The 25,987-nt window shown below is 37.2% G+C and overlaps 1 protein-coding gene across 10 annotated transcripts in view; it reads right to left on the minus strand.

Moving 5' to 3' along the window:
- Rbm26 (RNA binding motif protein 26) overlaps window positions 1–25,987 on the minus strand; it is a 64,265-nt gene that overhangs the window by 26,472 nt on the left and 11,806 nt on the right. For 2 of the 10 annotated variants that reach the window (XM_028771012.1, XM_028771035.1), the window contains exons 2-13: window positions 17,520–17,638; window positions 16,853–16,989; window positions 14,204–14,292; window positions 12,719–12,930; window positions 11,543–11,803; window positions 10,550–10,789; window positions 9,970–10,110; window positions 9,502–9,642; window positions 4,249–4,360; window positions 2,738–2,897; window positions 1,445–1,609; window positions 734–865 (exon numbers count right to left, since the gene is read on the minus strand). In XM_028771012.1, coding sequence (XP_028626845.1) covers window positions 734–865; window positions 1,445–1,609; window positions 2,738–2,897; window positions 4,249–4,360; window positions 9,502–9,642; window positions 9,970–10,110; window positions 10,550–10,789; window positions 11,543–11,803; window positions 12,719–12,930; window positions 14,204–14,292; window positions 16,853–16,989; window positions 17,520–17,638 — 1,909 coding nt within the window. Of the gene's footprint in view, window positions 1–733; window positions 866–1,444; window positions 1,610–2,737; window positions 2,898–4,248; window positions 4,361–9,501; window positions 9,658–9,969; window positions 10,141–10,549; window positions 10,790–11,542; window positions 11,804–12,718; window positions 12,931–14,203; window positions 14,293–16,852; window positions 16,990–17,519; window positions 17,639–25,987 lie in introns of all 10 variants that reach the window. The other 8 variants (XM_028770974.1, XM_028771018.1, XM_028771025.1 and 5 more) reach the window with 6 other exon arrangements.

The raw sequence follows: 25,987 nt of genomic DNA on the forward strand, positions 1-25,987 counted from the left end.
ATTATTTAGATATGATAATTTAAAAATAACAGTACATCATTTTGCATTCTGAACCTTCATAGAGAATCTCATTATATTATTCTACGCATTAGAAATTACTGACCTGGAAAGCAAACATGCATCCATTCTCTAAGTAGGTTACTACACCCTAACCCAATTTTGCACAGCATACCTTGAAATGTCTAGAGAAAAAGAAAAGCTAAATTTTTGAGACTGAGAGTATAGAAACAAGAAACTGCCAATCAAGTATGGAAGTGGAAAGAAACAACATATGGAGACGAGAATCCCAGCCCATAGGAAGTGATGCAAAGTACTAAGCAGGGCAAGTAAGTACTTAAATCAATATAGCATCAACCAAGCACGTGTAACCTGATGGCTTAAGTCTTCCCTTCTCAAAAGTTCTCTGTTCACTCTACTGCATAATTATCAGGAGATAGAACTCTAAGTAAAAAGATAACAGAAAAAAATAAAATTTAGTGTACTGAACTTCACTTTCAGGCAAATTTGTTTAAATACATCTCCACAAAGTAAAAAGAGGTCTTTCTCACGAGCATTAGCTAGGAAAATGAATTTAAGATTAAAAAGTGTTATAATAAAGCTAACTTATATGTAGTCAAAAATACACCATATTTCTATGTAGAACATACAACATTAACTATAATTCTAGTTACCAAGGAAAATTAATTGATGGAGAATCTATTTGACAGAGCTGCTGGTAAAAGCTGCTGTTTACCTGGGGAAGGTCTGAAGTAGCACTCTGGGCTTCTGCCGGTTCAATAGTACCTGAAGGTACAGGACCCAGCCGCTCTTTGACTGACTGCTTCACAACAGGTAAAATGGGTTGCTGGACTAACGGCTGTATTACCTCAAAACAAAAGGAAAAGTTAAAACAAACTAATTAATTAGAAAATGGACATGAAGCATAATCAGGATGATTTTATACTCCTGTATCAATATAAAGACAGTTTAAAATACAATTTATAATCAAACTCAAGTGTTTCAGTTTTTCAGTGTATTAAATTTTCTTTGGAAGAATTGAATTATAAAGTATAAAAAATTAAATTCATCATTGTTTAATAATCAAAAATCAGACTACTCTATAATACCTCTCAAAAACAGCTAGTATTTTCTCTAGGGAGAAAAGTAGAAAGAAGGGAAGGAAAAAATCATGTCTAAGAGGACTATGTAGTGATAAACTTACACAATATGTAGCCACCACTTAATGATTCCTTCTCAGTAACTACTGCTCTAGCTACTTCACAGACACCATTTTATAATTCCCTAAACTAAGATTACCCTCACAAGCTAATAAGAGAATAGTTCAGAGAAGTAACTTTCTCCAGCTTCTGTGACTAACAGTACTAAAACCATGATTCAAAAGCCTGTTGTAATACTGATAAAGGACCACAAGAAACATTAAACTTCACATACAGTTCTCTCTTACCTTTGGTGAAGTAGTTTGTAACTGCTGAGTAGTTCCTTCTCTGTGCCAATAAACCTTAATAAAGCGATTATTTAATACTGCTTCTGTACTTGAGATTGCTTTCTTTGCTTCTTCATAAGTTGCAAATTGGATAAGGGCACCTTCAGGATCACCATTATAGGCAACCTAAGATTTATTGAGAAGAGTTTACTGTTAAAGGAATGCGCAACTTTACAGTCAATTTCTTAAGATCTCAAAATTTCAGTCCTTCAGGTAAGATCTTATCATCAAGCTCCTTACACTTCTGTTATCTGTATAACATACCCATCTTGTCATTCTCACAGTATTTTCAAAGAGCCTTTGAGCAAGCCCTTTGGTTTTTGCCTGTTTGTTTGCTTGTTTCATGAAATAAGGGAAAAGTTTATTCTGGGGCCAGATCTGAGTAACCATAGCCTGAAAACACTTAGGTTTCAATGTAGAAGCAGTTTCTTGGCATTTTTTTACTTTTACAGAACAAAGAAACACAAGTCAAAGCAAGTTATCTGTGCCAGCAGTGTTGGTAAGTAGTGTGACTTTCTTAAGAAATGAGGTCTAGCAGTAGGTTATGAGATCATTTAGAGGAACTGCCCTTAAAGTTGTGCTAGGTGGTTTTATGTCAACTTGACACAAACTGAAGTCATCTCAGACAAAGGAACCTCAATTAAGGAAATATCTCCAAAAGATCAGGCTGTGTGCAAGTCTATAGGGCATTTTCTTAAGTAGTGGTTGCCAGGAATGGGTCCAGCTCATTGTCAGTGGTCCCATGCCTGGGTTGATGGTACTGAGTTCTATAAGAAATCAGGTTGAGGAAGCCATGAGGAGCAAGCCCATAAGCAGCACCCCTTCACGGCCTCTGGCTCAGCTCCTGCTTCCAGATTCCTGCCCTGCTCGAGTTCCTATCCTGACTTCCTTTGATTATGAAACCATTTCCTCATGAAATAGTTATGGTTATGGTATTTCATCACAACAATAACCTGAAATAAGACATAAGTTCATAAGGATGCCACAGCTCTCATAAGAGAAAACTGTTTAGAAGTCAGTCTGACCACTAATTTCATCTATGATCCACCAGTACTCTTTAATCAGAAGCCAAACAGCCTTTCATTGTTAATATTCCTTTTCTTGTGTAAGTTAGCCCTCATCAGGTATTTCATTACAGTAAGACACGATGTCCAAATTCCTAATCTTAGAATGTGAACAAATTTCCTATTTTTCTATGAACATTTTCTCAAGTTCTTTAAATAAATACTGAGACTATTATTCCAAAGCTCTTACCTGTAAGTTAACCAATGTTCCAAATCGACTAAAATGTTCATTGAGTTTGCTGATATTATTTAATTCTGGAGGAACTTTTCTAAGTTCAAGCTTAGTATTTTCATTTCCAAATTGAACCTTCTTCTGGAAACCTGGACTGTTTGTCCTATTAAAATTTGGTCTGTAAGCAAAAACCAAGTTGATCAATATATTTATAAAACTGATCCCAACTACTACAAAGGAATAACATTTTACATGTAAAATGGATGTCCTTAATTTAAACACAAAACAAGTCAAAGCAAGTTATCTGTGCCAGAAATGTTGGTAAGTAGTGTGACTTTTTTAAGAAATGAGGTCTAGTGGAAGTAGTACTAGTACTGGAAGTACTAGTCAATGAAGAAATTTAAAGTTTTCTTTCAAACAACAGTTTCCAAATTAGTAGTGGTAGCATCTTCTATAGAAGTCACTCACCTAGAAAGGCTCACTTACATCCCCTTTTTATTTCTACACTTTTCATTTTCTGTTATTTTTAACAAAAAAAAAAGATACTACTGTCTGCATTTAGCCAAAATATACATACAAATCTTGTACTATTCTGGTAATCAGCTTACTGAAAGGTATTTCATTTTAAGACTTTTGTTAATTTTACTTATTAATATAAAGATGACACCTAAACCTACTATCAGTTTTGGGATTCTTTACTGTTTTTTTTTTTTTTTTGCTTCTTTGTTTCTGTTTTATCAAGACAGGATTTCTCCGTGTAGCTCTAGCTGTCCTAGAACGCACTATGAAGATCAGGCTGGCCTTGAACTTGGTGATCTACCTGCCTCTGCCTTCCCAGTGCTGGGATTAAAGGTGTGAGCCACCACCATCCAGCCAGAGAAGTAAAATTATTGGAAGTACACATAATGCTTTTGGTACATGAAAAAACTACCTGTAATCCAATGAATTCACTCTTTTCCTCTTACTTTAAATCACAATACCAGGTATAGAAACTACTCTTTCTAAACTACTCAGAGTAGCTCTAACTTCCCATCACACATGTAAATATATAAATGTACTGTCATACCCTCTAATATTCTGATTTTCTTCCTTTCTCCAAAGTTCTTCCTGACCAACTCAGTGCCTCTTTAGCCTTTCTACCTGGGAAAAGCCCTCGGCAGTTCCTAGCAGGAAGGGCCTATAAACAAAAACCTCCATCCAGATCTTCGACATCCTTTTCTCCTAATGATACAGGGCTTATAACTATCCTGTGTGCAGCTCCTATTCAGTAACACTTCTAACATGTATAAAGGGTTGTTTCTTGTAGAGGTGGAAGTGGATAAAAAGTGTGTCTTCCATCACACCACTTTTCTAAGAAAACAGCTGTGTAGTGCCAAAGCAAACTCATAAATTTCTAGAAAACAACCAAGATTGTAACTGAGAACAATCTACAGATCAGTATAACTTTAAGAGATTACACAGTCTCTAATCTAATAATATAGAAATAATCAATGTACGACAAAATTCTTCAATAGTCCCTGTCAACTTACTTATCAAACCATGTCTTCTTTGTAGAAACTCCAGGTTCCCCAGACCCAATAGTTCTTTTCCTTGATTCTGAATCCACTACTATCCTCATACTGCTTTTATTAGGAGGCTTTTCTGTGTCAAGACAAAAGAAAGTATACATTAGTATTTTGTGTTTATTTCAGCAACTTCTTTAAATTCCTATGAAAATATCTAAGTTTTCTATCAAAATAAGTATCTTATAGGCAAAGGACTATATTCAAATACAGTAGTCCAAGTAGTCTTTTTCAGATGTGTTTTCTTTATTTCACACTTAACTCTAAGACTCAATAAATTTCTCATGCCAAATTAATATGTGATATTATAAGCTATTTTTTTAAAGGTAAAATGTACACCAATCCTCCAATCTGCCATCACTCTCACCACAAACAAAAGTATATAAATAAGTCCCCTTGAGACAAACTACCACTGCAAATTATCAAATTGTAAAAGTACTGCTTAAACAGCAACATAGTAACATAACTGAAACACATTTTAAAAGAAATATTCAAGACTGAAATGTAGTGTCAGAGAATTATAAACATCTACTACTTGATATTTTACATTCGTTCTGCTAAAGCACTCCTAGGACAAGCTTTTTATGTAACCTGCTGTCTTAATTGTGCTTCTACTTCCAGATTTCTCTAGCCACCTATTTTAAACATAAAGACAGAGCCTCCGATCTATGTCCAGAGTCTCCCTGTTTCCTTCCATTTTCTAGGTCTCCTGTAACACTGGAACATCCATCCCAGCAACTCTTAATATTACAGCTCACATCACATCTACAAAGGAAACCTCACAAAGTTTCTCCTTTCACTACTCCATTTTCTCTCCATATCCCACAGCTAGCCCCGATTTACCATTCCCACTCATCCATTCATCATCTGAAAACTGGCAGCTGCCTCCATTACAGTTAACTTGTTCATGGGAGAAAAATAAGTAATTAAGGAAACTATTTGATACTTAAACCTATGAATATTCAGGGGTCTTTTTTTATTTATGTGTATGTATACTTTGCCTGCATATATGTGTATCACATATATGCCTGGTGCCTGCAGAAGGAGGTGTCAAATGTGAGCTACCATAAGATTGGGATCAAGCCTATCTTCTGCAAGAGCCTTATGTGCTTTTAACATCTTAGTCACCTGTTTCATCCTACTTCTCAGTTTTTAGTTGGCCTCCAAGAGATATTTGCTGCTGTTTCTTCCTTCTCCTCTTACATTACCAGCTCTGGATTTTCAAGAATCCCTTTTCTTTTGTGGCCCTTGGCTTCATGGCTTTCAGTCACCCGTGTGACTCCTCCAGTCAGTTGGCTCCCTCACCTCACTCCATAATCCTTATGTCCTTCCTTTATCTACTCTCATTCATCGTTTACAGGGCTTCTTGTGGAGTCTGGGGAATCCATGGGGGTGGGGGTGTTTAACTGAGAATGAACAAGAAAGGCTATTTGTGCCTGTGTTAGTCAACCATGCAGGACTCAGTGTGGATCAGTCTACCATTCTTCATCTCCATATTTATGATTTCAAGTAAGAGGAGAATGAGTAATTTCTAGTCAGCTGTCTTCATGGCGCTCAGACTTTAAATATTTCTAATCAGATGACTTACACATATAACAACTAAACTAAAAGATTAAACTTATTTTTCTAGTTTTATCTTAACAGGAAGGGTGATATGTAGGAGGAGCTAAGGTAGGAGGAGTAAGGAGAAGAAGAGGAAGAGTATCTCTCTAAATCTGAAAGCTCATGACAAATCTGCTGCTGATTGCCTCTGGCATCACCGAAACCAATAAAAACTATGCCACAGCTATGTGGAAGGACCCTCTTACCCTTAAAGGGAATGGCCCGGACCCAGTTCTCTTATGGGGCTCAGGATTGATATGCCTGTTTGATACCACAGAAGGCATAGCTAAATGGCTACCAAAAAGACTGATGAAATAAATAGATAACCCCACAAAGCCAGGCCCAACCATAAATAAGATGAATAACAATTGACATCCAGGGAAGAGAAATCTCCCTAAGAACTCCCTTCTTTTTCCTTTCCAAGTAAAAATGAATCGCCCATGATGTCTGCTGTTAGAAGTTCTAATCCAGATGCTGGCCTCCGATGTTATACTACTCAGACCTTCCACGGGCCATTGACAAGAATATCAAACAGCTAGAGACTGACATCACTAATCTGAAGAAATCCCTCGTATTGCTGTCTGAATAGACCTCCAAAAATTTCAAAGGACCTTATTGGACTTGATCTACTCTTTTACAACAGAAAAGTCTGTGTACAGCTCTTGAATGTGTATGGCCTTTAAAGAAGAATGTTGCCTTTACATAGACAAGACGGATGGTTAAAGAGGCATGAAAAAGGTCAGAGAAGGCCCTGAGAAAAGACAGACAGACAGAGAAAGAGAAAGAGGAAGAGGAAGAGGAAGAGGAAGAGGAAGAGAAAGATGAGAGCTGGTACAAGAATTGGCTTTCAACCTCTACATGGTTGTCAAACCTACTTCCTCCCATCTTGGCACCATTAATTGGGTTATTTTTGCTTATTTATTTTGGTCCCTAGGCCTTAAATAGGCTGACTAACTTTGTGAAACAACAGATAACTAATTTGGTAGCAAAACCTATTCAGATACATTATCATAAGTTAGCTGTGGAGGACCACGAGACTCAAGATGAGGTTGTTACTCTATCCAGGGTGTTCCCAAAACCCATCTCCACCCAACCTAAAAGAGGGGACTTCCGCCCCTAGACCAAGCAGAGAGGGGCCACCCAGAACCCCCTCTGACTGGCAATCTGAATTCTTGCTTAGGCTTCGAGGCTAAGCACTGCAAGGGAATATAAATACAAGATAAAAATATCTCTCTGGGTTCCCTGAGGGACAAGCCTGACTGCATAGGGGTTGATGTCAAAAGTATCTCCTCTCCAGGAAAAAGACATCGGGTGGGTATGGCCCTCATGCCTCACTGGACAACGACAGGGGAACTGGAGCCATTCATTACAAGGTCCCCTTCAAATACTGGAGGTCAGGCCTCTATCCTTGCCTTCACAAGATTAGAATTGCCACAGCCCTTCTATACTTAGAGAAGGGGGGAGATGTCAGGGGCAGCCCTGCTTATACACTGAAGGCCTAAAATCAGCCATAGGCCTAAAATCAGCAATAGGCCTGTCATACATGTATACTAACACCAAGTCTTGGGTCTCTGTGGAAAAACATTGAAACAGAAGGCTATAAGCTATTATAAACAGGCAGCTTTTGTGGAAATTTACCAGCCTGAGTAGTCACAGACCTTGTAAATAGGTAGCCTTGGCAGACAATACCAACTTAGATAAGAACAAGTGAATCATAGGCAGAGTCATGGCGACCTGTCCCCTGAACCTTCACCCAGCCAATACCCTGTTCTGAAAGATATCTGTACTCCCCCTGAACACTCACGCTCTGGTGTCATTCCCTATGACCTGCCTTTCTGTGTTTATAACCCCTGCGTGAATGAATTACGATTTGAAAAAAAAAATTAATTAATTAAAAAAAGAAATATTACACAGTAGCAGAATACATTTATGCCAATCCAAAAAAGCAAAGCATTAGTGAAGTAGGAGTTACCAGTAAAAGCAGGGAATACTAATAAGGCTTTTTTTAAAAAACTGGGGTGGACAATTACAAGGGGGTACTACTCTTATTACAGATTAACCAGAGTTCAGTCTCCAGTACCTACATCAGGCAGCTCAGAACCTCCAATTAACCCTAGCACCAGAGAAACTATTAGCCTCTGGCTGCCTGCTTGGGCACCTTCCACATGTAAGTCCTCTCTCTCTCTCTCTCGCTCTCTCTCTCTCTCTCTCTCTCTCTCTCTCGCTCTCTCGCTCTCTCAACACACACACACACACACAGAGAAATACATAATTAAAAATATGCATTTTTTTCTAATTGCTAAAGTGACCCAAAGAAAGGTTTTTGTAAACTAACCAGTATGGTAGAGAAATTCAGAGAATGAATAAACATTACAAACAACTATAATCTTAAAGTGCTACTTTTCCATTATAGGCAATGGATATGCCTCACATATAGAAGAAACTAAAACAGAAAGCTTCTTTTCCTACTACTGATGATAATTATTAGATTACCTTAGGGAGAATTTAAAAGTGTACTGGAAAGAATACATATGAAGAGATTCTGTGATACTTCAAAGAGGGTATAAATTTGAATTGGAATGTTCCTTACACCCTGCCACAACATGCTTTTCAAATATATAAGGAAGATATTCAGAATCTGACAGATTCCAATATATAACAATAAAAAAACCCCTCAAATTATAGGTAATCCTAAACTTACTAATCCACAATCGGCACTGTTATTTAAGTTGGACATTTATACGCAACTGAAGAGTCTTGATGTTTCTAGGCTCTCTAAAGATAGCAGGGGGAAAAATTGGGATGCAAAGTAGTTTCAAATGGTATGATTAAGAATAAAAGACAAATTTTACCTAACAATCTTCCATCTTCTTTCATCAAAATTTGTACCTGTGACTGCTACACTGTTTCAAACTAATGGGAACTCTAGCCATAGTTTGATGCTAGTAATGAATTTCTACTGCCATGGCTCACTCTAAATTCACTCTAAATGTTAGTTTTTAACAATTTAGCTAAAAAGGCTGTCTTTCCTAGACTTTAAAAGATGAGTCAATTACGAGCCCCTATTTCATTTTACTTAAAAAATCTATGCGTCAAATTTTAAGATCTCAGGAATACAAAAAGTTACCCACAGAGCTTAAGTTTTAAATACGCTCATCAACCAAGAAAGGACAGGCTTTAGAAATAGCATCATTTCTCTCATCAGTGGTTCTCAATCTTCCTAATGCTGTGTCCCTTTAATGCACTTCCCTATGCTGTGGTGATCCTTAACCATTTAAAATTATTTTGCTGCTACCACATAACTGTAGGAGTTTTTTTTTTACTGTTATGAATTGTAATGTCAATATTTTTTGGAGACAGGAGTTTGCCAAAGGGGTCATGACTCATCACAAATAAAACAAAGCATAAGAAACAAGTTATCTAAGAAATACACAGTATCAGAGAACTTCAAGCGGGTAAGATCATCATCCTGTCCTTATGCTTTCCTCCTTTTTCTGTTTTTTTGGTTTATTTTGATAAACATCAATTCAGAGCTTTGTGCAAGATAAGCAAACATTCCACTACTGAACTATTCCCCATCCTGCTTTCATGAAAATAAGAAAAGATTAATCATAATACCTCTAGGTGGTAAATCCATGTCCCCTGATGTTAGTCCTATCAAGTTAGGCCTTTGTGCATGGACTCTGTGTCTATACATAGGTCTGGAAGTGTTTGTTATGCTTGGGGCTTCAGGATTGTAGCCATCTGTATCATATGTATCTGGTAACATAAAAACTGTAATTAAACAACAATTATAAAAAACCACTTGGTAACTTTTAAATACTGATAATAGAAAAAGTAAACAATATAATTTATTATTAATATACAACATACAACTAATGTGTTGTAAATATATAGCAATTCTATAAAAACAAAAAAATGAAACCAATAGAAGTCTTCTGAATGATTTAGTATCTATTCATCAAGTCCACCTTTCACTGTGTAATTGTAGTGAAAAATTTTGTCCCTTATTATAAACTCACTAGGTATTTTTAAAGCTCTGCTCTATAAGTGCATTATGAAATTTAGAGGGGGACAAAACTGCACCTGCAGTAAAAAGAGAGGGTGGAGCAGGAGGAGGCTGGTGATGAATGCCAGTTGTTACCACAGTAGGAACAGAGCTGGTTGCAGAGTTAGGTGGTGCATCCATGCCAGATGGCTGCAAAGGAGGAAGTGGAGGAGGTGGTCCTGTCAAAACCAAAGAATAAGAAATATCATCTGAAAGCAAACAAACAAAATAAATTATTATATATTCAAACCTGATATTCTTTTATCAAGCTAAAATGTTTTCTACAAAGAGCAAGCTCTTACAAGTAAGTTAACTTTTTTATGGTAAATATTCTTTTAAATCTATTATGAAACAAATTTGATGTAAACTAGGAAGGACTAAATGCAAAGAGATTATTATCATAATGTATACAATTCACAGGCTGTTATAAATCACAGTAACTAGTTTACTAAAGGCTGAGTCATGCATGATATTGCAAACAGGAACACTTGGTTCCTACCAGGCATGTATAGGCCTACTTTACAAATTGCTTAAAACCACGAGCATGAAATTATTAATTTTACAAAAAAACTATAGTGAACAAATAATGAATGGTGGGAAACAAATCTATCTTCTGACCTGTGACAGGTGGCAGACTGGGTGGTAATGGACCTGGAGGTGGCACAGGGGGTCTGAGATTCCCAGGTGGGGGAGTAAGAATCGGAGGAGGTGGAGGCAGTCCAGGAGGAGGCGGTCCTTCAACAACAGGCGGCTGTGCTGGGAAAGGCAGCATGCCTGGCAAATTCACATCTTCTACAACTACAGGGTCACTTCCATGATCAAAAGGACACATGTCTCCTCTCATACAAAACCCCTTTTCTGTAAGTAAAGTATCATTAGAAATAAATGCAAAAAGCTCTGGAAATATAAACTACCTCTGAGCTAACAAATGATATCAAAAATAAGATTATTTTTAATATTGGGCAAAATTATAATTTACATTTTTACAAGAGCTCTCTTCATTCTTAATATAAGCTATTATCAACTAATATTCTTTACACAATAAAAAGAAAGTTGAAATATGCATACTCATAAGTAAGTAAAATAACGAACATGTAACTTTTGGGAAATATGCCAAATTATATAATACACCAATTACTTAACTATCTCATTTAATACTAAAACCATACTGCAACTATGATTTCAGTATTTATAAATATAATCTTTTATAGTAAATCCTTAAACGTCTTTAGTTCTCATTGAAAAAAAATCTTACATGGGTCCTAAATATATTTCAATAATCACTGATTTCTAAAGAATGATTTAATTGAAAATACTTAAGTGAACAGATTCTTTGAAAAGTAACTCAGATGTTATTGACTCTTATTTGATCCAATAATATTATAAACACAACCTAAATTGTTAACAGCAGTGGAAGATGATGATATGGAATTCACTAAGTAATCTCTCCTTTCCAATATCACAGATAAACTCCTCACGGATAATCAGACAATCTAAACAAATACTTTAGACAGAAACTTGTACAAAATATATATGTACAAAACATATACACACAAAATAAATTAGGCAAGATTACAAGAAAATACATCACACAAGAGTTAAGTGACTTACCATCATAATCTCTACACCGTTTCTTTGGCATCGGTGGCCTTACATAAGAGTTGTGATCTACCTGGTCTTCATGAAATTCAGACCAACTTTCGGTAGTGTTGTTACCATGATGAGTAGGAGCAATTACGGTAATGGTGCTGCTCAAAGTAGGTACGGGATAGTGACCAGATGAAATATTGGACACTGAAGAGACTGGTGTATAATTATTCTCTAGTGGATCTGTTCTATCTAGGTCGTATTTAGGTTTCACCAGGTCCCTTTCTGCAATAAAATATAAACAACTTGTAAAACTATTTCTTAAAAGGAAAAAATACCAGGTATAAAGAAAGCAATAGTTTTTGCTAAACACAGAAAACAGACTAAACTTTGAACAAACATTCTCCTTTTAAATGTCACTTAATAAATAGCTCACTGATCAAAGTACAGAACATAAGTGACTGTAAATTCACTCCGTCCTTCCCGGGACAGTTATATCACAGCTGTGCTACAAAAGATTCAAGAACACTGGAAGAGGAGGCAGAAAGATTGGAGGAATCAAAGTTCAAAGAGATTACTAAGAGCCAAAACTAAGGGAAGCCTGAGGAAAACTGTCTTCTAGATAGGTAAGTCCACCGCAGTCATAAAACTCACAGCCAACGCGGCTGCCTGCAAATCACGCCAGTCAGCAACACTCAGCAGAGAGAGAAAGAGGACTCAGGAGGAGGCCCCTGCTGCTGATGGCTGCAGGAGCAGGGAGTGTTAGTTTACTTCAATAGTATGGCCTATGTCATGTTGGCTGTGCTACAGTGGATGGTGACCTACATTCATGCACATATAACTTGATCTATGTAGTGAATTCAAGGACAACCAGAGCTACATAGTGAGACCATGTCTTGAAAATAAATAAATAAATAAATAAATAAATAAATAAAATCTTTAAAAGAAAGTATCCACAGAAACAAATGGAGCATGTCTACTCAGAAGGCGAAAGTGTGCAAATCTCTGGATGTTTGAGAATACCCTGGTGTATACAGCTAGTTCTAGAACAGCCAGGCTACACACTGAGGACTTGTCTCCAAAAGAAAGAAAAAAAGGCATTCTCAAAAATAAGAAACATAAAAGACAATACATTAAGCAGTACAGAAGGTTTTCCCAGTAAAGAACTGCAACCAAATCACAAACACGTGGATTACCAACCCCGGCTTCGCGTCCTGCTCCTCGTCCTGCTTCTATCTCTGTCCCTGTCCCGAAGTCTCTCTTTACTCCAGCTTCGACTTCTACTCCTGCTGTAGCTGCGACTTCTCCCACGCCTTCTGTTATATCGGTCTCTGTATGAATCTCTTCGAGGAGGGTTTCGATCATAATCTCTTTTTCGAGAACGATCATCTTTTTTCCTCTCATCACGGCTTCTAAAAAATATATCATAACATTTAACATTTATGTGAATAATGCCGAAGTAAATATAAAAGCCCCCCCAAATATGTAAGTTATCTTACTATCATAGTAAGAACAAAGGCAACACCAAAACTCAAAACCTGAGTTTACTTATATTCTAAAAGCTTTTAAAAAGAAAAATCAAACTTATCTCTTAATTCTTAAGTGTCATGGTATAATATCTATACAACTATGTATCTACACATACAGACACCTACACACATCTTATTACAAATAGTTTATACAAATAGTTTAATCACATTTGCAAGTATCACCTGTATCATATTCTGAACACTTTGGAAGCATAGTGGGAAAAATAATTCACTCACACTAAAAGGAAACTTCAAGCCCCCACCCCCACAACAACAAAAACTCAAAAAACAAAGGCCTAACATTTTCCAGGTTGTTAACTCGTTTATTATTATATTGTTATTATTTGAGACAGAGTCTTACTGAATAGCCCAGATTGGCCTGCAGCCCAAGGCTGGCCTTTAACCCAGAGATCCACTGCCTCTGCCTCCTGAGTGCTAGGATTAAAAATGGTTGCCACCATATCCAGCCCTATTTTTATTATTACTATCATATACTCATTACTTATTTTCATATACCATGTTTACTTATAAATGTACATATATTTACTATACTCTTAACTTACTGGAATTATATTACCCTTTTCTGACTTGAATATGGACATTCTTCTCTTCCCTCCTCCCCAAACATTCCTTCTAGAGTCATTATTTGAAGTGTTAACACTTTATATCTCCAATCCTTTGTGCTTATAAATAAATGACATCCTCTATAATGTAATAAATGAATCTTGATGAGTTATAAAAAGAAAAAGCACAAAATAAAATTTCTCACTAAGAGGCACTGTATTGAAGTTAGGAAAAGCAGTAACAATAGCAATTACTATAAGAAGCACTGTTCTAAGAATCACTCCCAGCATACACATCACAACTAGATGTTCTTGGTACAAAGGACCTAGCTCTACTTCCCTAGAGCAGTGTGAGCAGCAGAGCTGGGTGTGACGATGGAGTGTGCCACCACAATGTGAGCCTAGCGCTCAGGAGGCACAGGCAGGATTTGCCAGAAGTTATATGCTACTAACTGGCAAGGTCCTGTCTCCCCACACCCCAACCCCAAAATCCAAAAGGACAAAGCAAATGCAAATACTACTTGTTCCTTTGGAAAATATAGTCAGTCTAAATAATAAAAACTAAAATCTTTAAGAATGTCTCAACACATCACCTATTGTCTCTGTATCTGGAGCTTGACTGGGGAGGACTGTGATTCAACCTTCTAGAAAACTTCTTCTCTCGCTCTTCCTCCTTTGTGAGCTAATATTAAAAAAAAATAGGACAACTTTACCAACAGCAATTCTCTGTTATGTTACTATTTCAATTAACATTAAGCTTAATTTATAATAGACAGAAAATTATATTCAAACAAAATTAATTTTTCTGCCAAATACAATCCGTTAGCTGTAACGGGTAAACTTAAAATGAATAATAAAGTCATAAATCCCTACTTTAGATAATACTGACAAGAAGATACTTTAAGTAAATGTCTTTGTTTTTACATATAAAAACCAATTTTACTCCTTGTTTCAAAAGTCTAACATACATTCACACTTTCTGTTTTCTGGATTTGGTCTCATATCATAGAACAGGAAACATATTAGTACTAATCAAGTGATTAAAAAAAGAGAGAATACACGAGAAAATAATATACAAAATCAAACAGTTCTCTGTCTATTTAGAGCATGATATTAGTTATATACTATTTCCTAGAGGACTCTATTCATGTTTTACAGCTACTAGAAAGCAACTACAAGAATATGCCTTTAGTCATTGTTATACTATCCAAATTATATTTTCCACAATACTGACTCCATAGAACAATAATATGTCATTAGAAATAATTTAGAAATGAAACAAATTCAAGATATTGTTAACAAATTCTATAAATATGTCAGGGCTTTGAAGATTGTGTATTTTAAGTAAGAACATAAAGAAATTCTGATGCAGACAAGCTATAAGTACACATATCCAAGTTTATATCAGCCTTCCTTCCTAGCATCTACTTAAAAAAAAAAAAAGCCACAGGTACAAAATATGCCATATGAATTAATGACTGGAGCCATCAGGACACAGGAACCGAGGAGCAGCCTGGGACAGGATTTTTCTGGTTTCCATCTGTGCCCAGAGCTGACCCTGTGCCACAGCTCTCCATGTCCAAATTCCACTGGGAGAGAGCTGGTCTCCCAGGAGTGCTGACACACAGGCAGGAGGGACAAGCCACAGTCAGAAACAGCAAGACCAGCTAACACAGGATGGCAAGAGGCAAGGGCAAGGGCAAGAACATAAGCAACAGAAACCAAGGCTACTACTACTTGGCATCATCAGAACCCAGTTCTCCCACAATAAGCCCTGCATAACTCAGCACTCCAGAAAAGCAAGATTCTGATTTAACATCACATCTCATGATGATGATAGAGGACTTTAAGGACATAAATAACTCACTCAAAAATATACAGGAGGACAGAGGTAAACAAGTAGAAGCCCTTAAAGAGGAAACATAAAAATCCCTTAAAGAACTACAAGAGAACACAACCAAACAGGTGAAGGAATTAAACAAAACCATCCAGGATCTAAAAATGGAAATAGAAACAATAAAGAAATCACAAAGGGAGACAACCCTGGAGATAGAAAACCTAGGAAAGAGATCAGAAGTCATAGATGGAAGCATCACAAACGGAATACATGAGATAGAAGGGAGAATTTCAGATGCAGAAGATACCATAGAAAACATTATCACAACTGTCAAAGAAAATGCAAAATGCAAAAAGCTCCTAACCCAAAAAACGTCCAGGAAATCCAGGACACAATGAGCAGAAAAAAAACTAAGGATAATAGGTACAGATGAGAGTGAAGATTCCCAACTTAAAGGGCCAGTAAATATCTTCGACAAAATTATAGAAGAAAACTTCCCTAACCTAAAGAAAGAGAAACCCATAAACATACAAGAGGCCTACAGAACTCCAAAAATTGATTGGACCAGAAAAGAAATTCCTCCCTCCCATCACATAACAGTCAAAATACCAAATGCACAAAACAAAGAAAGAATATTAAAAGCATTATGGGAAAAATCTCAAGTAACATACAAAGACAGACCTATCAGAATTACACCAGACTTCTCGCTAGAAATTCTAAAAGCCAGAAGACTCTAAGAAAACACAAATGCCAGCCTAGGCTACAAAACTCTCAATTAATATAGACGGAGAAACCAAGCTATTCCATGACAAAACCAAATTTACACAGTATCTTTCCACAAACTCAGCCCAACAAGGGATAATAGATGGAAAACTCCAACACAAGGAAGGAAACTACACCCTAGAAAAAGCAGAAAGTAATCTTCTTTCAGCAAACCCAAAAGAAAATAGCCACACAAACATAATTCCACCATTATCAACAAAAAAATAACAGGAACAATCACTGTTCCTTAATATCTCTTAACATCAATGGACTCAATTCCCCAATAAAAAGACATAGACTAACAGACAGGATACATAAATAGGACCCAGCATTTTGCTGCATACAGGAAACTCACCTCAGTGACAAAGACAGACACTACTTCAGAGTAAAAGGCTAGAAAACAATTTTCCAAGCAAATGGTCCCAAGAAACAAGCTGGAGTAGTCATTCTAATAGTGAGTAAAATCGACTTTCAACTAAAAGTTATCAAAAAAAGAGAAGAAAGGACACTTTATACTCATCAAAGGAAAAATCTACTTACAAACAGGTATTTAGGACACCTAATAGAAAATTTCAGAAAAAAAACTCAACTGATTATTTCTTCTGTGAACTTAAGGAACCAACACAGTATAACAAATTCTCACCTCTTCTTTTTTTATATCTTTTTCTTGGTGCTGAAGAAAGTCTACCTTTAGGCTTCCTGACGATGGCTGCTCTGGAGGAGGTAGATAACTCTTTGTATTCACAGCATCAAAAAGTTTTTCAACAAATATTTGTGTCTCTAAAAATAAAACCAAAGATTCACAGATCAAAAGATATTTAATAAGATCTTAATTCCCCAATTCTATGCATTAAGCTTCTCAACACCCTGACCAATAGCTTGCCAAGCCGTGTATACTGGTACAAGCTTCATGACAATCATTCATCATTCAAGTTTCAAGAGTAGAATGACAAAAGGCTGTCAGCCACCTGCTTCCATCCAAAACTACTCTGACACACAGCATATGCAATATATAGACACAAATACTAGCCATTATGTGGGAAAAGTACAACATACAAAGGTTGAAAACACGTCCTATAACAACATTCTAAGAAGTTTCTTCAGCGCTGTCTTAAACAGCGGATCACTTTCTTAGTACATTAATGTATATTACAAAATAAGCACAAAACACTGAGGGAGCAAGCCAGATATATAAAATCAGGAGCGTGGGTTCAACTTTGTTACAGCTAAAAGCTTTTTTACAACTAGAGGTTTAATTTTTTTAACAGTCTGTATATAACTTACTCAATATTTTAAACCAAAGGTATTACCTTTCTGAAGAAATACATCAAGCTGATCAATACATAACGCCTTTAATTCTTTTTCACTTTTGTCTTTCTTTACCAGAGCCAAAACATATTTTGCTAGGGCTGATGGATCAGCATCACAGCTAAAGGAAAAAAAAATAATGCTGAGTAAAACTTAGCCATAAATGACTTCATGATCTATAACTGAGTTAAAATTTGCAAAATATGATATATAATTTATATATGTAAAAACACTAGGTTCATGAAAGGCCCTGATGAATATATTTTCCTTATGTTACCATATTTTAAAAGTTCTATCTCTTCTTAAAATCATATCACTGGGGCTGGTTTCAGAAATGGAATAGTGGTTAAAAGCACTTGTTCTTGCAGTTCCTAGATCAGTTCCCATTATTCACCTGAAGACTTGTAACTGTCTAGAATTCCAGCTCAAAAGGATCTGATACCTTCTTTTGATCTCCAAGGTCACCAAGCATGCATGTGATACACACATACACAAATGCAGACAAAACACTCCATACATTAAATATATATATATATATACATGTGTATATACATACATATATAAAAAAATTCCCAAATGTAAAACCACAGAAAAGAATGTCTAAAAACTGGCTAAAATGTATTATAAGTATTAAATATATTATATTTAAATTTATAAAGATAGTGTTCAAATCAACAAAGAAAAGAACTTACATGCCAGTGGTATTCAACTATCTTTTAAAAACTAGATTCAAAACATCACATTAAATATGAAACTAAAACCATGAACCTACTACAGAAAATCACTGGCATTAGAGAAAAATGAGAGACAACACAAGTCTTGTCAGGAAAGAGTACTATCACTGTATAAAAGCACAACCTTCAGATGAGAAGAATCAAGAAAACTAGGACTAAAATCGCAACAGCTACAACAGTGGCTCTCAACCTTCCTAATGCTGTGCCCCTCATGTTATGGTGACTTCCAACCATACAACTATTTTCATTGCTGCTTCATAACTGTAATTTTGCTACTGTTATGAATCTTGATGTAAAAGTCTGATCTGCAGAATATCTGATATGTGACCCCTGTGAAAGGGTCCTTCAACCCCTAGAGCGGTTGCCACCCACATGTTGAAAACTCCTAGCACTAAGTTTCTATAACTAAGATCAACTCTGTTCTGTAACCAAGGCAGGGAGTTAGGGAAGAATGTCCATTTAAAGAGAACTGGAAAAATTAATTATATTAACTGCACATACGAGAATGACAGAAAACATGGTACTCAAATAAGAATATACTTAGAAAAAGCAAAGTATAGAAAAATATCAATGTACTACCATTTATAAGGAAGAGATGATATATATGGATTGCTACAAATAAACCATACATATACATAAGTATAGCCTAATAATTATGGTAACTTGTGTGAGGAAATGATGGCAGAACCCAAGTAAAGGAGAGACTAGGTCAGAAAGGGAGATCTGCATCATGTTCATCCAATTCAAAAAAGCAAAGAATTCGTAAACTAAATAAAACATGTTATTTAATTAAGGATCACTTTACAAATTTCACAACAAAATAATAGCAATAACTAACTTTACTGAACCCATGCTGCTCCATAAGAGGCTTGACCTACATACTATTATTTGGAAAGCTCTTCTCACTGAAGAAACTGAGCAAAAACAAAACAAAAACAGCTAAGAGCCAATATTTAAGACTAAAACATTCTACTCTAAAGCTCACCTTCTGGTCAATGTGTAACTCCCTATTTGTGGGGCAGTGAATCATGCCACCAGACAGAAGAACTGGTAAAGTAGTAGCAAGTTCAGATCCCCAGCAATTGAGAACCACAGGAATTCGAACTAGCTCCCAACCAGGTTCCTGTCCTGGAGCACATGACCGAGACACCCCAGTAAGAGGACCACGACAACCAGTCATATAGCATAGAATCTATAGAGTTCTCCATGCTAGTGAAGCATCTAGATAGACCCCAAGTGTTCACCCAATGAGCTTCCCTTCCTGGGCATTCCGTCCTGCAAAAGATATTTAATCTCTGGTTCACTCTGAGTAAGATGAATGCACCTTTATCCAACATGAATAAAACAGTTCAGACAAGCAAGTACTGTTGCCTTTATCAAAGACAGATGAGAGAGGAGTCCTTCGTTTTAAGTCTCCCATAGAAAGCCTCTCCTAGAAGGCCCCTCTGTACTCCTCTCACTCAGAGCTAAACTGGACTGCTCCTACCCCCCAACTCTCTTCCCAACTTCTCATGGTCCCCTGGATACAAAAGTTTGAGAACCACACAGCTTCCATCACAAACTCCTTCCCCCATGCTGTTTGTTACTGGAGAAACATGGACTGCGACCCCTGTCCTAGACTGCATTTGTTTCACCTCTGGAGCTGCATATCACTGGCTTTCAGATACCCCAGAGACAAGGCAGAAACTCAGAAGGATACCCCTTTGCAATGAAATGCTCAGAAACCAGATAATCAACTCCTCATTTCCCTAAATGTCTAGCATTAACAATCACAAATTCCTATCCATCTCCCAGATTATTTTCTGTAAAAGCCCTTTGTAGCTTTACCTCTAGATAACCTTAGCTGCAACCGAAGGCAGTTTCCTTAGCTCACATCCTGCACTCTACCCTTCTCAGCTTATTTTCAAAGACCATTATTTCACAAAGCATCTAAATTCCTCAGATCCTCACACCCATGCCCTTGCTTCCAGGATCCTTTTAACATTCTTATTTATTTATTTATTTATTTATTTATTTATTTATTTATTTCCAGGACAGACAAAACTACCTAAAAATAACTCTGTCTCCAAACAAACCAAAAATACAAAGTGCCTGTTGTACAAGCCTGAAGACCTAATTTCAGATATCTAGTACCCACACAAAAAAATAGTGAAAGGAAACAAACAAACAAACAAATAAAACGCTGGAGTGAAAAGGGCACTGTGGCATCCCTAGCTTGTTCTCAGTCATCTTTCTAGAGAAATCATATGCAATGTCAAGGGGCACTCAAGCAGTATCATGGAGAATATCCCAGGGCAATTAAATGGGGTTACAAGGCAGTAGCAGTAAGAAACTGCTGATCCTTTCAAACTTGCAAACAGTACATGTAATGAGCCTCCAAGCAAATTCTGAAGTCCCAAGAGAACTTACATTTTATCTCCAACAAAGGAACTGACTACAATCCAATGAGAAGACAGAAATAGCCAACTAATCTAATCCTAAATACCTGACCTATAAGACTGAGATCATAAATGCCTACTTTGTTGTTAAGTTCCTGGATAACTTGCTACTCAATTACAATAAATCAATGTTGCTCATAAAACTACTTCCATTTTTAAAAAGCCTTTAAGTTAGTTGTAATCTAAATGTGGGGGGCAGGAGGCATTGGTACACGAGAAACTTTATGAAAACTTCCTTTCAAAACTTACTTTGGGCTAGAGAAATGGGTCAGTGGTTAAGAGCATTGGCCATTCTTTCGGAGAGTCACAGATTGATTCCTATTACGCACATGGTGGATGACTTCTTGCAAGGCTCAGAACTGAGTGAAAGCACAATTAATGACTATTTGGGGAAAAGACAGCCCAAGCCAGGAGAGCCCAACAGAAAGAGCCCAAGGTGGGAAAATAGCTGATACCAAAGAAAGATTCCAGTGAAATGGAACAAAATGAACATAAAACATCCCATGAGATTAACAGCTTCAGTGACTTTTGACAAATTATTCAGATCAATATAGTCATTCACAAAAGTACTTAAAAGCCAAAAAATAAAACTTCATCACTATCTGAATATACTTTAATACAACTAATAATGTTTTTATTTTTTAATAATAGTGGAGCTAGAAAGGTCCACAGGTTCTGCATGTAAAGGTAACTCAGTACTCTAATTGCCACACTCACACAATACCAAACGTGTCCATACACATATATACAAAAAATAAACATTTTGAAAAATGTAAAAAGAAAGCATGGGGTAGCTATTAAGAGGAGTAATCTCTTCTAGATAGGTAAGGACAAACCTGTATACATCAAGTCAGAGATTTAAAAGAAATAGGTAAATTTAATAAAATTCTTTAATGTCTTAATAATTTAAACTGGAATCAACTGAGCCTAAAATAAAGCTGCAAGCAATCCTCTAAAATGCGTATACTATTTTTATTTTAACTTAAAATGTAAGATTTTCAAAATGGTATGACAGTATAGAAAACATTGTTCCACTGTAATATTTTTTCAAGATACTTGTCTGTTCAACTATCCTGACTCTTTTAGAATTTAAGTGGAAGATAGCTAATTTGGAAGAATTTAACCCAAGCTTCCATTTTTAATAATCTTCAAAGAGAGAAGCTGAAGGTTACCTGGACTAGGAATTAAGAGAAATATATTAATTCAATAGCTTTTAGAACCTAGATACAAAACCACATCTGTTCTGATCAATTTTTATTTTATATTCATGAAAAATATCTAATTTGCATCAAGTCATAATTCTACATTCTATACTTAGAATTACTCTTTCAAAAACACAAATTTCATTAAAATTTAATTACTATAGCTTATTATAGCTCTTCATTCAATTAAATAAAGCAAAAATATTTGTATAATTAACTTACAATAAAGACTATTCATTAAGAATTATAAAGCACCTGCAATTTGTAAAACATAGTCTACATAATCACCAAAAAAAAACTTTTTTAGTTATATTAATTGTAGACTTCACTATGACTTTCACATTTGCCTAATGTATAATTTGAGTGTATTTACTCCACTTCCCTCTCTCACACACTTTCTAGTCTCCTCCTTCTTCCTAGATATGGCCCTCCTACCTTTATGTTTGGTTTTTAAATGTAGATTCCGCATAACACAGAAAGGTAGTAATAATTTCTTCCCAGGTCCAGTTTACTTCACTTAACATATGTTCTTCAGTCCTACCCATCTTCTAGCAAATGCTTTAATTTTGTTCATTTTTGTTCATTTTATTGCTAATAACTTAGTATTTGTATAAATATCAAATTTATCTACTCATCTGCTGATGCTCTAATTTAGCTACAGTAATTATTTCCAATATAAAAGGAGCATTCCAAGTATCACTGTTGATTTTGAATATATACCAAGAAGTTGTACAGGAAGACCGTATGGTAGTAGTATTTTAGATTTCTGAGGATGTTCCATACTGACTTCCATAACGTCAAGGCTAATAATTTACTTTTCCACCAAGTGTTTAATGGATTCCTTCTTTACCCTACTCCAATCATCATACCCAGCATTTCTTTTTGTGTCGTTCAAATTTGCATACAAGTGTGGGCATGTGGAAGCCAGGAGTCAATATCAGGTATGAAGTAGAAACTTAAGGGTTCTTTGGAGAGTCAGTTGTGTTGGATGGTGTTTTGCTGGGCCAAACATGTGAAGGAGTGTTTTCCTGAAGAGGACAAGGAGGAAGACTCTTAAAGGAATGTTTCACTGAAGCTGACACAGGAGAGAGGATGTTTTGCTAAAGCAAACATGTGATGAAGGATTCTTTGCTAACAACACACATGTATGGCATAGTTAAGCTACTTTTGTTGGGACTCCTTAAACTTGGGCACGTGGAGAACATGTGATGTTTGGAGGGTATAAATAGGACTCCACGGAGTGACAGAGACAGAGCTTGGCTTGCTATACAGCTAGCTGTACAACGCTTATGGGTCTCCCTTGTGGGTCTCAAGTCTTTGCCGATCTTCACTTCTCTGAGAGAAGCACAGATGAGAACTCCTCCTAGTGTTCCTGCTGGTCTCTACTGCTGACTTGAGCTGAGGCTGGCCTGGCTGTCTCTGCTAGGTCATGTCACTGCTGTTGCTAACCTAGCTCTACCAAACTGGACTGCTGGTGTATCCATGAACTGTTAGCTGCTGCTGTCTGCTAACCTATGAACTGAAGTGCTGATTTCCAGACAACATAGACAGGAGTTGCTCCAAAGAACCTTTCTAAACAGGTCCATCCTTTCTTTTCCACTACCTCTGGTGGGTAGTGGGCAAGAGAGGTTAAAGTGTTTAGGAATCATTAAAAACAGGATGGAAAAAATTAAAGTTACACAGGTGTCATCTATGATCACTCTCCACCTTATTTTTTGAATTAAAATATAATTACATCATTTCCCCCATCCCTTTCCTCCCTCCAATTTCTGTGAGCCCCTTCAAATCATGACGTTTTTCTTTACTGTTATATACACATATAAGCGTATTAAGATATAAATACAACCTGATGAGTCCACCTAATGTTACTTGTATGTATTTGACTTCAGCTCTGACCATCTGATACTGAATAACCAATTTAGAGATCCTCCCCCCACCAAGACTAACCCTCCTGCTCTCAGCATTCCTTAGTTGCCTATTGTTCTCTGTCTAGGGGTGGACCCCATGAAATTTCCCCCTTCCACTTTAGCATGTCTATTAGTGTTGTTCCTAGTTCAGGCCTTGTTTAGACATTCGTATCATTGAGGTACCATGGTTGAGGTTTCATTGTCATTTCCAGGAGACACAATCTCAAAGCAGTTTTCCGGGTTCATCCCGTGGATAGCTTGGTTTCTGGTGGAACACTGGCTAGAGATGGCCGGAGACACCCTGCAAGGGACTGCATACATTTCGCCACACTCCCAGCTCCAGGCTCCTGACACACTGCGGAAGACCTCCATTGATCCGAGCCTTTCAATCACATAGGACAACGCACCTACAGCCCCTCCCAAAGAGAGGTTTATGTCACCTAGCACAGGTAAAGGGCGTGACTACAGGTCTAAGAGCCTGGAGAGATCTCCATATTAAAGAGATACCTAAAGGCCAGAGGGAGTTGACAATTAAGCATTCCTTCCCAGACCCTCCTCCTTACAAGGCCCGCCTTGGGGGGGGTGTGTGGCACAACCACATCTACTTTCCACCATGACAATAAACCTTTTAAAACCATGGACTTCCTCATGTTCCCCCACCCCCCACCGTGGGGAATCATGAAGAAGGCCTTTGACTACCAAGCTGCTGCTTAATCTCCCGCTAGAAGACTTCTCTACGTTCTGGCATGTTCTGGCAGCGGAGGCTTGCCAACTCAAACAAGCTAGCGGAGCCAGCTAAGTGAGTGCCATAACTAAGAGTCTCCACCCCGCAGGGCGACACCAGAGCTTCTCTCTCCCTCGTCCCTCTTGGCTGCGGGATGGTCCAGCCCATATGCCCTCCATCTCAGTTCTTCTGAAGCTCCCAACTGCATCTGGGAGCTCAAGGACAGAGACCATCGGTTTCGACCCCCACTCAGGAGCTCTGCCCACGAAGGACTTCAGGCTGAGACCTCTCCACACCTGGGCAGAGCCCCGCGGCTTCTCAGCCCAGCATCCGCCCAGTGCAGCATGGAGTGAACTCAGTCAAATGCCCCCGCTTCTGCCTCCCTGAGCCATGACAGACACACGGGAACTACAACACAGACCAACAGGACCCACATCCCCACTTCCACAGTGTTCCCTGAGTCTTAGGTGCAGGAGTTGTATTATAGATGTATCCACTGGAGCAGGGCGGGCACCCCCACAATTAGTTGTTCTCTTCATTTTGACCAGCTGTAGTTTACTGAAATGGTATCTGTTACAAAACTGTGATGACAGGGTGAGAGCTATGCAATTAGGAATTTCTTTTAAAACCAGCTTTTCTCAAGTTTTCTGTATACAAGCAGAATGTTGCCAGTGTCATAATACAAATAGCCCCTAGCCCAGTTAGCCTATTTTCCACTACCCATGTACCTTGGCACTCTGGTCTTCTGAACTCTACCAGAAAAGGTCATTAAGCACAGCTTACAACATTCTAATAGCTACACTAGTCTAAAGTTCCGAATCTCTCTGCATTCTTTCAACCAGTACACAAGGTTTATGAATCTCATGATCAGGTTTCTTACAGCAGCTACCCCACTTCTCAATACTCATTTCTACATTGGTTATTTTCTTGTTCCTGTGACTAAATATCTGAAAAGAAGAAATTTAAAGCAGGTATTAAATCTGACTCCTGGTTTAAAGGACACAGTGTATTAGGGTGGGGAAGGTATAGAGGTAGACAGTTCTGTCAAAAGCAAGAAGCAGCTGCTTGCTAACATCTCAGTGGACGAAGAAGTCTGTACTTCCTTTATGAACTATTCAATTCACTTGTCCAATTATTGACTGGATTATTTATTCTTTTGGTGTTCGGTGACTTGAGTTCTTTATATATTCAGTATATTTAATCCCACAGATACAAATGAAATCAATTTTTCCTGAGCTTGTCCTCAGAAAATTGTTGCCTATGCCTAGATCTTGAAATAATTTCCCTGTATTGTCCACTAGCATTTCTAAATTTCACCTTTTTGTTTTATTCACATGGACAATCTTTTTTTCCTACATTAAAAAGGCTGTCTTTTTTTAGATGACCACAGGTGCCTAGGTTGACCTTTGTATATACCACAATACTGGTTTTTGTTGTTGACTGTGGCTCTGGGTATAATTTTAAA

This window comes from Grammomys surdaster, unplaced genomic scaffold (assembly GCF_004785775.1).
Source record: "Grammomys surdaster isolate TR1022 unplaced genomic scaffold, NIH_TR_1.0 65, whole genome shotgun sequence".
Classification (NCBI taxonomy): domain Eukaryota; kingdom Metazoa; phylum Chordata; class Mammalia; order Rodentia; family Muridae; genus Grammomys; species Grammomys surdaster.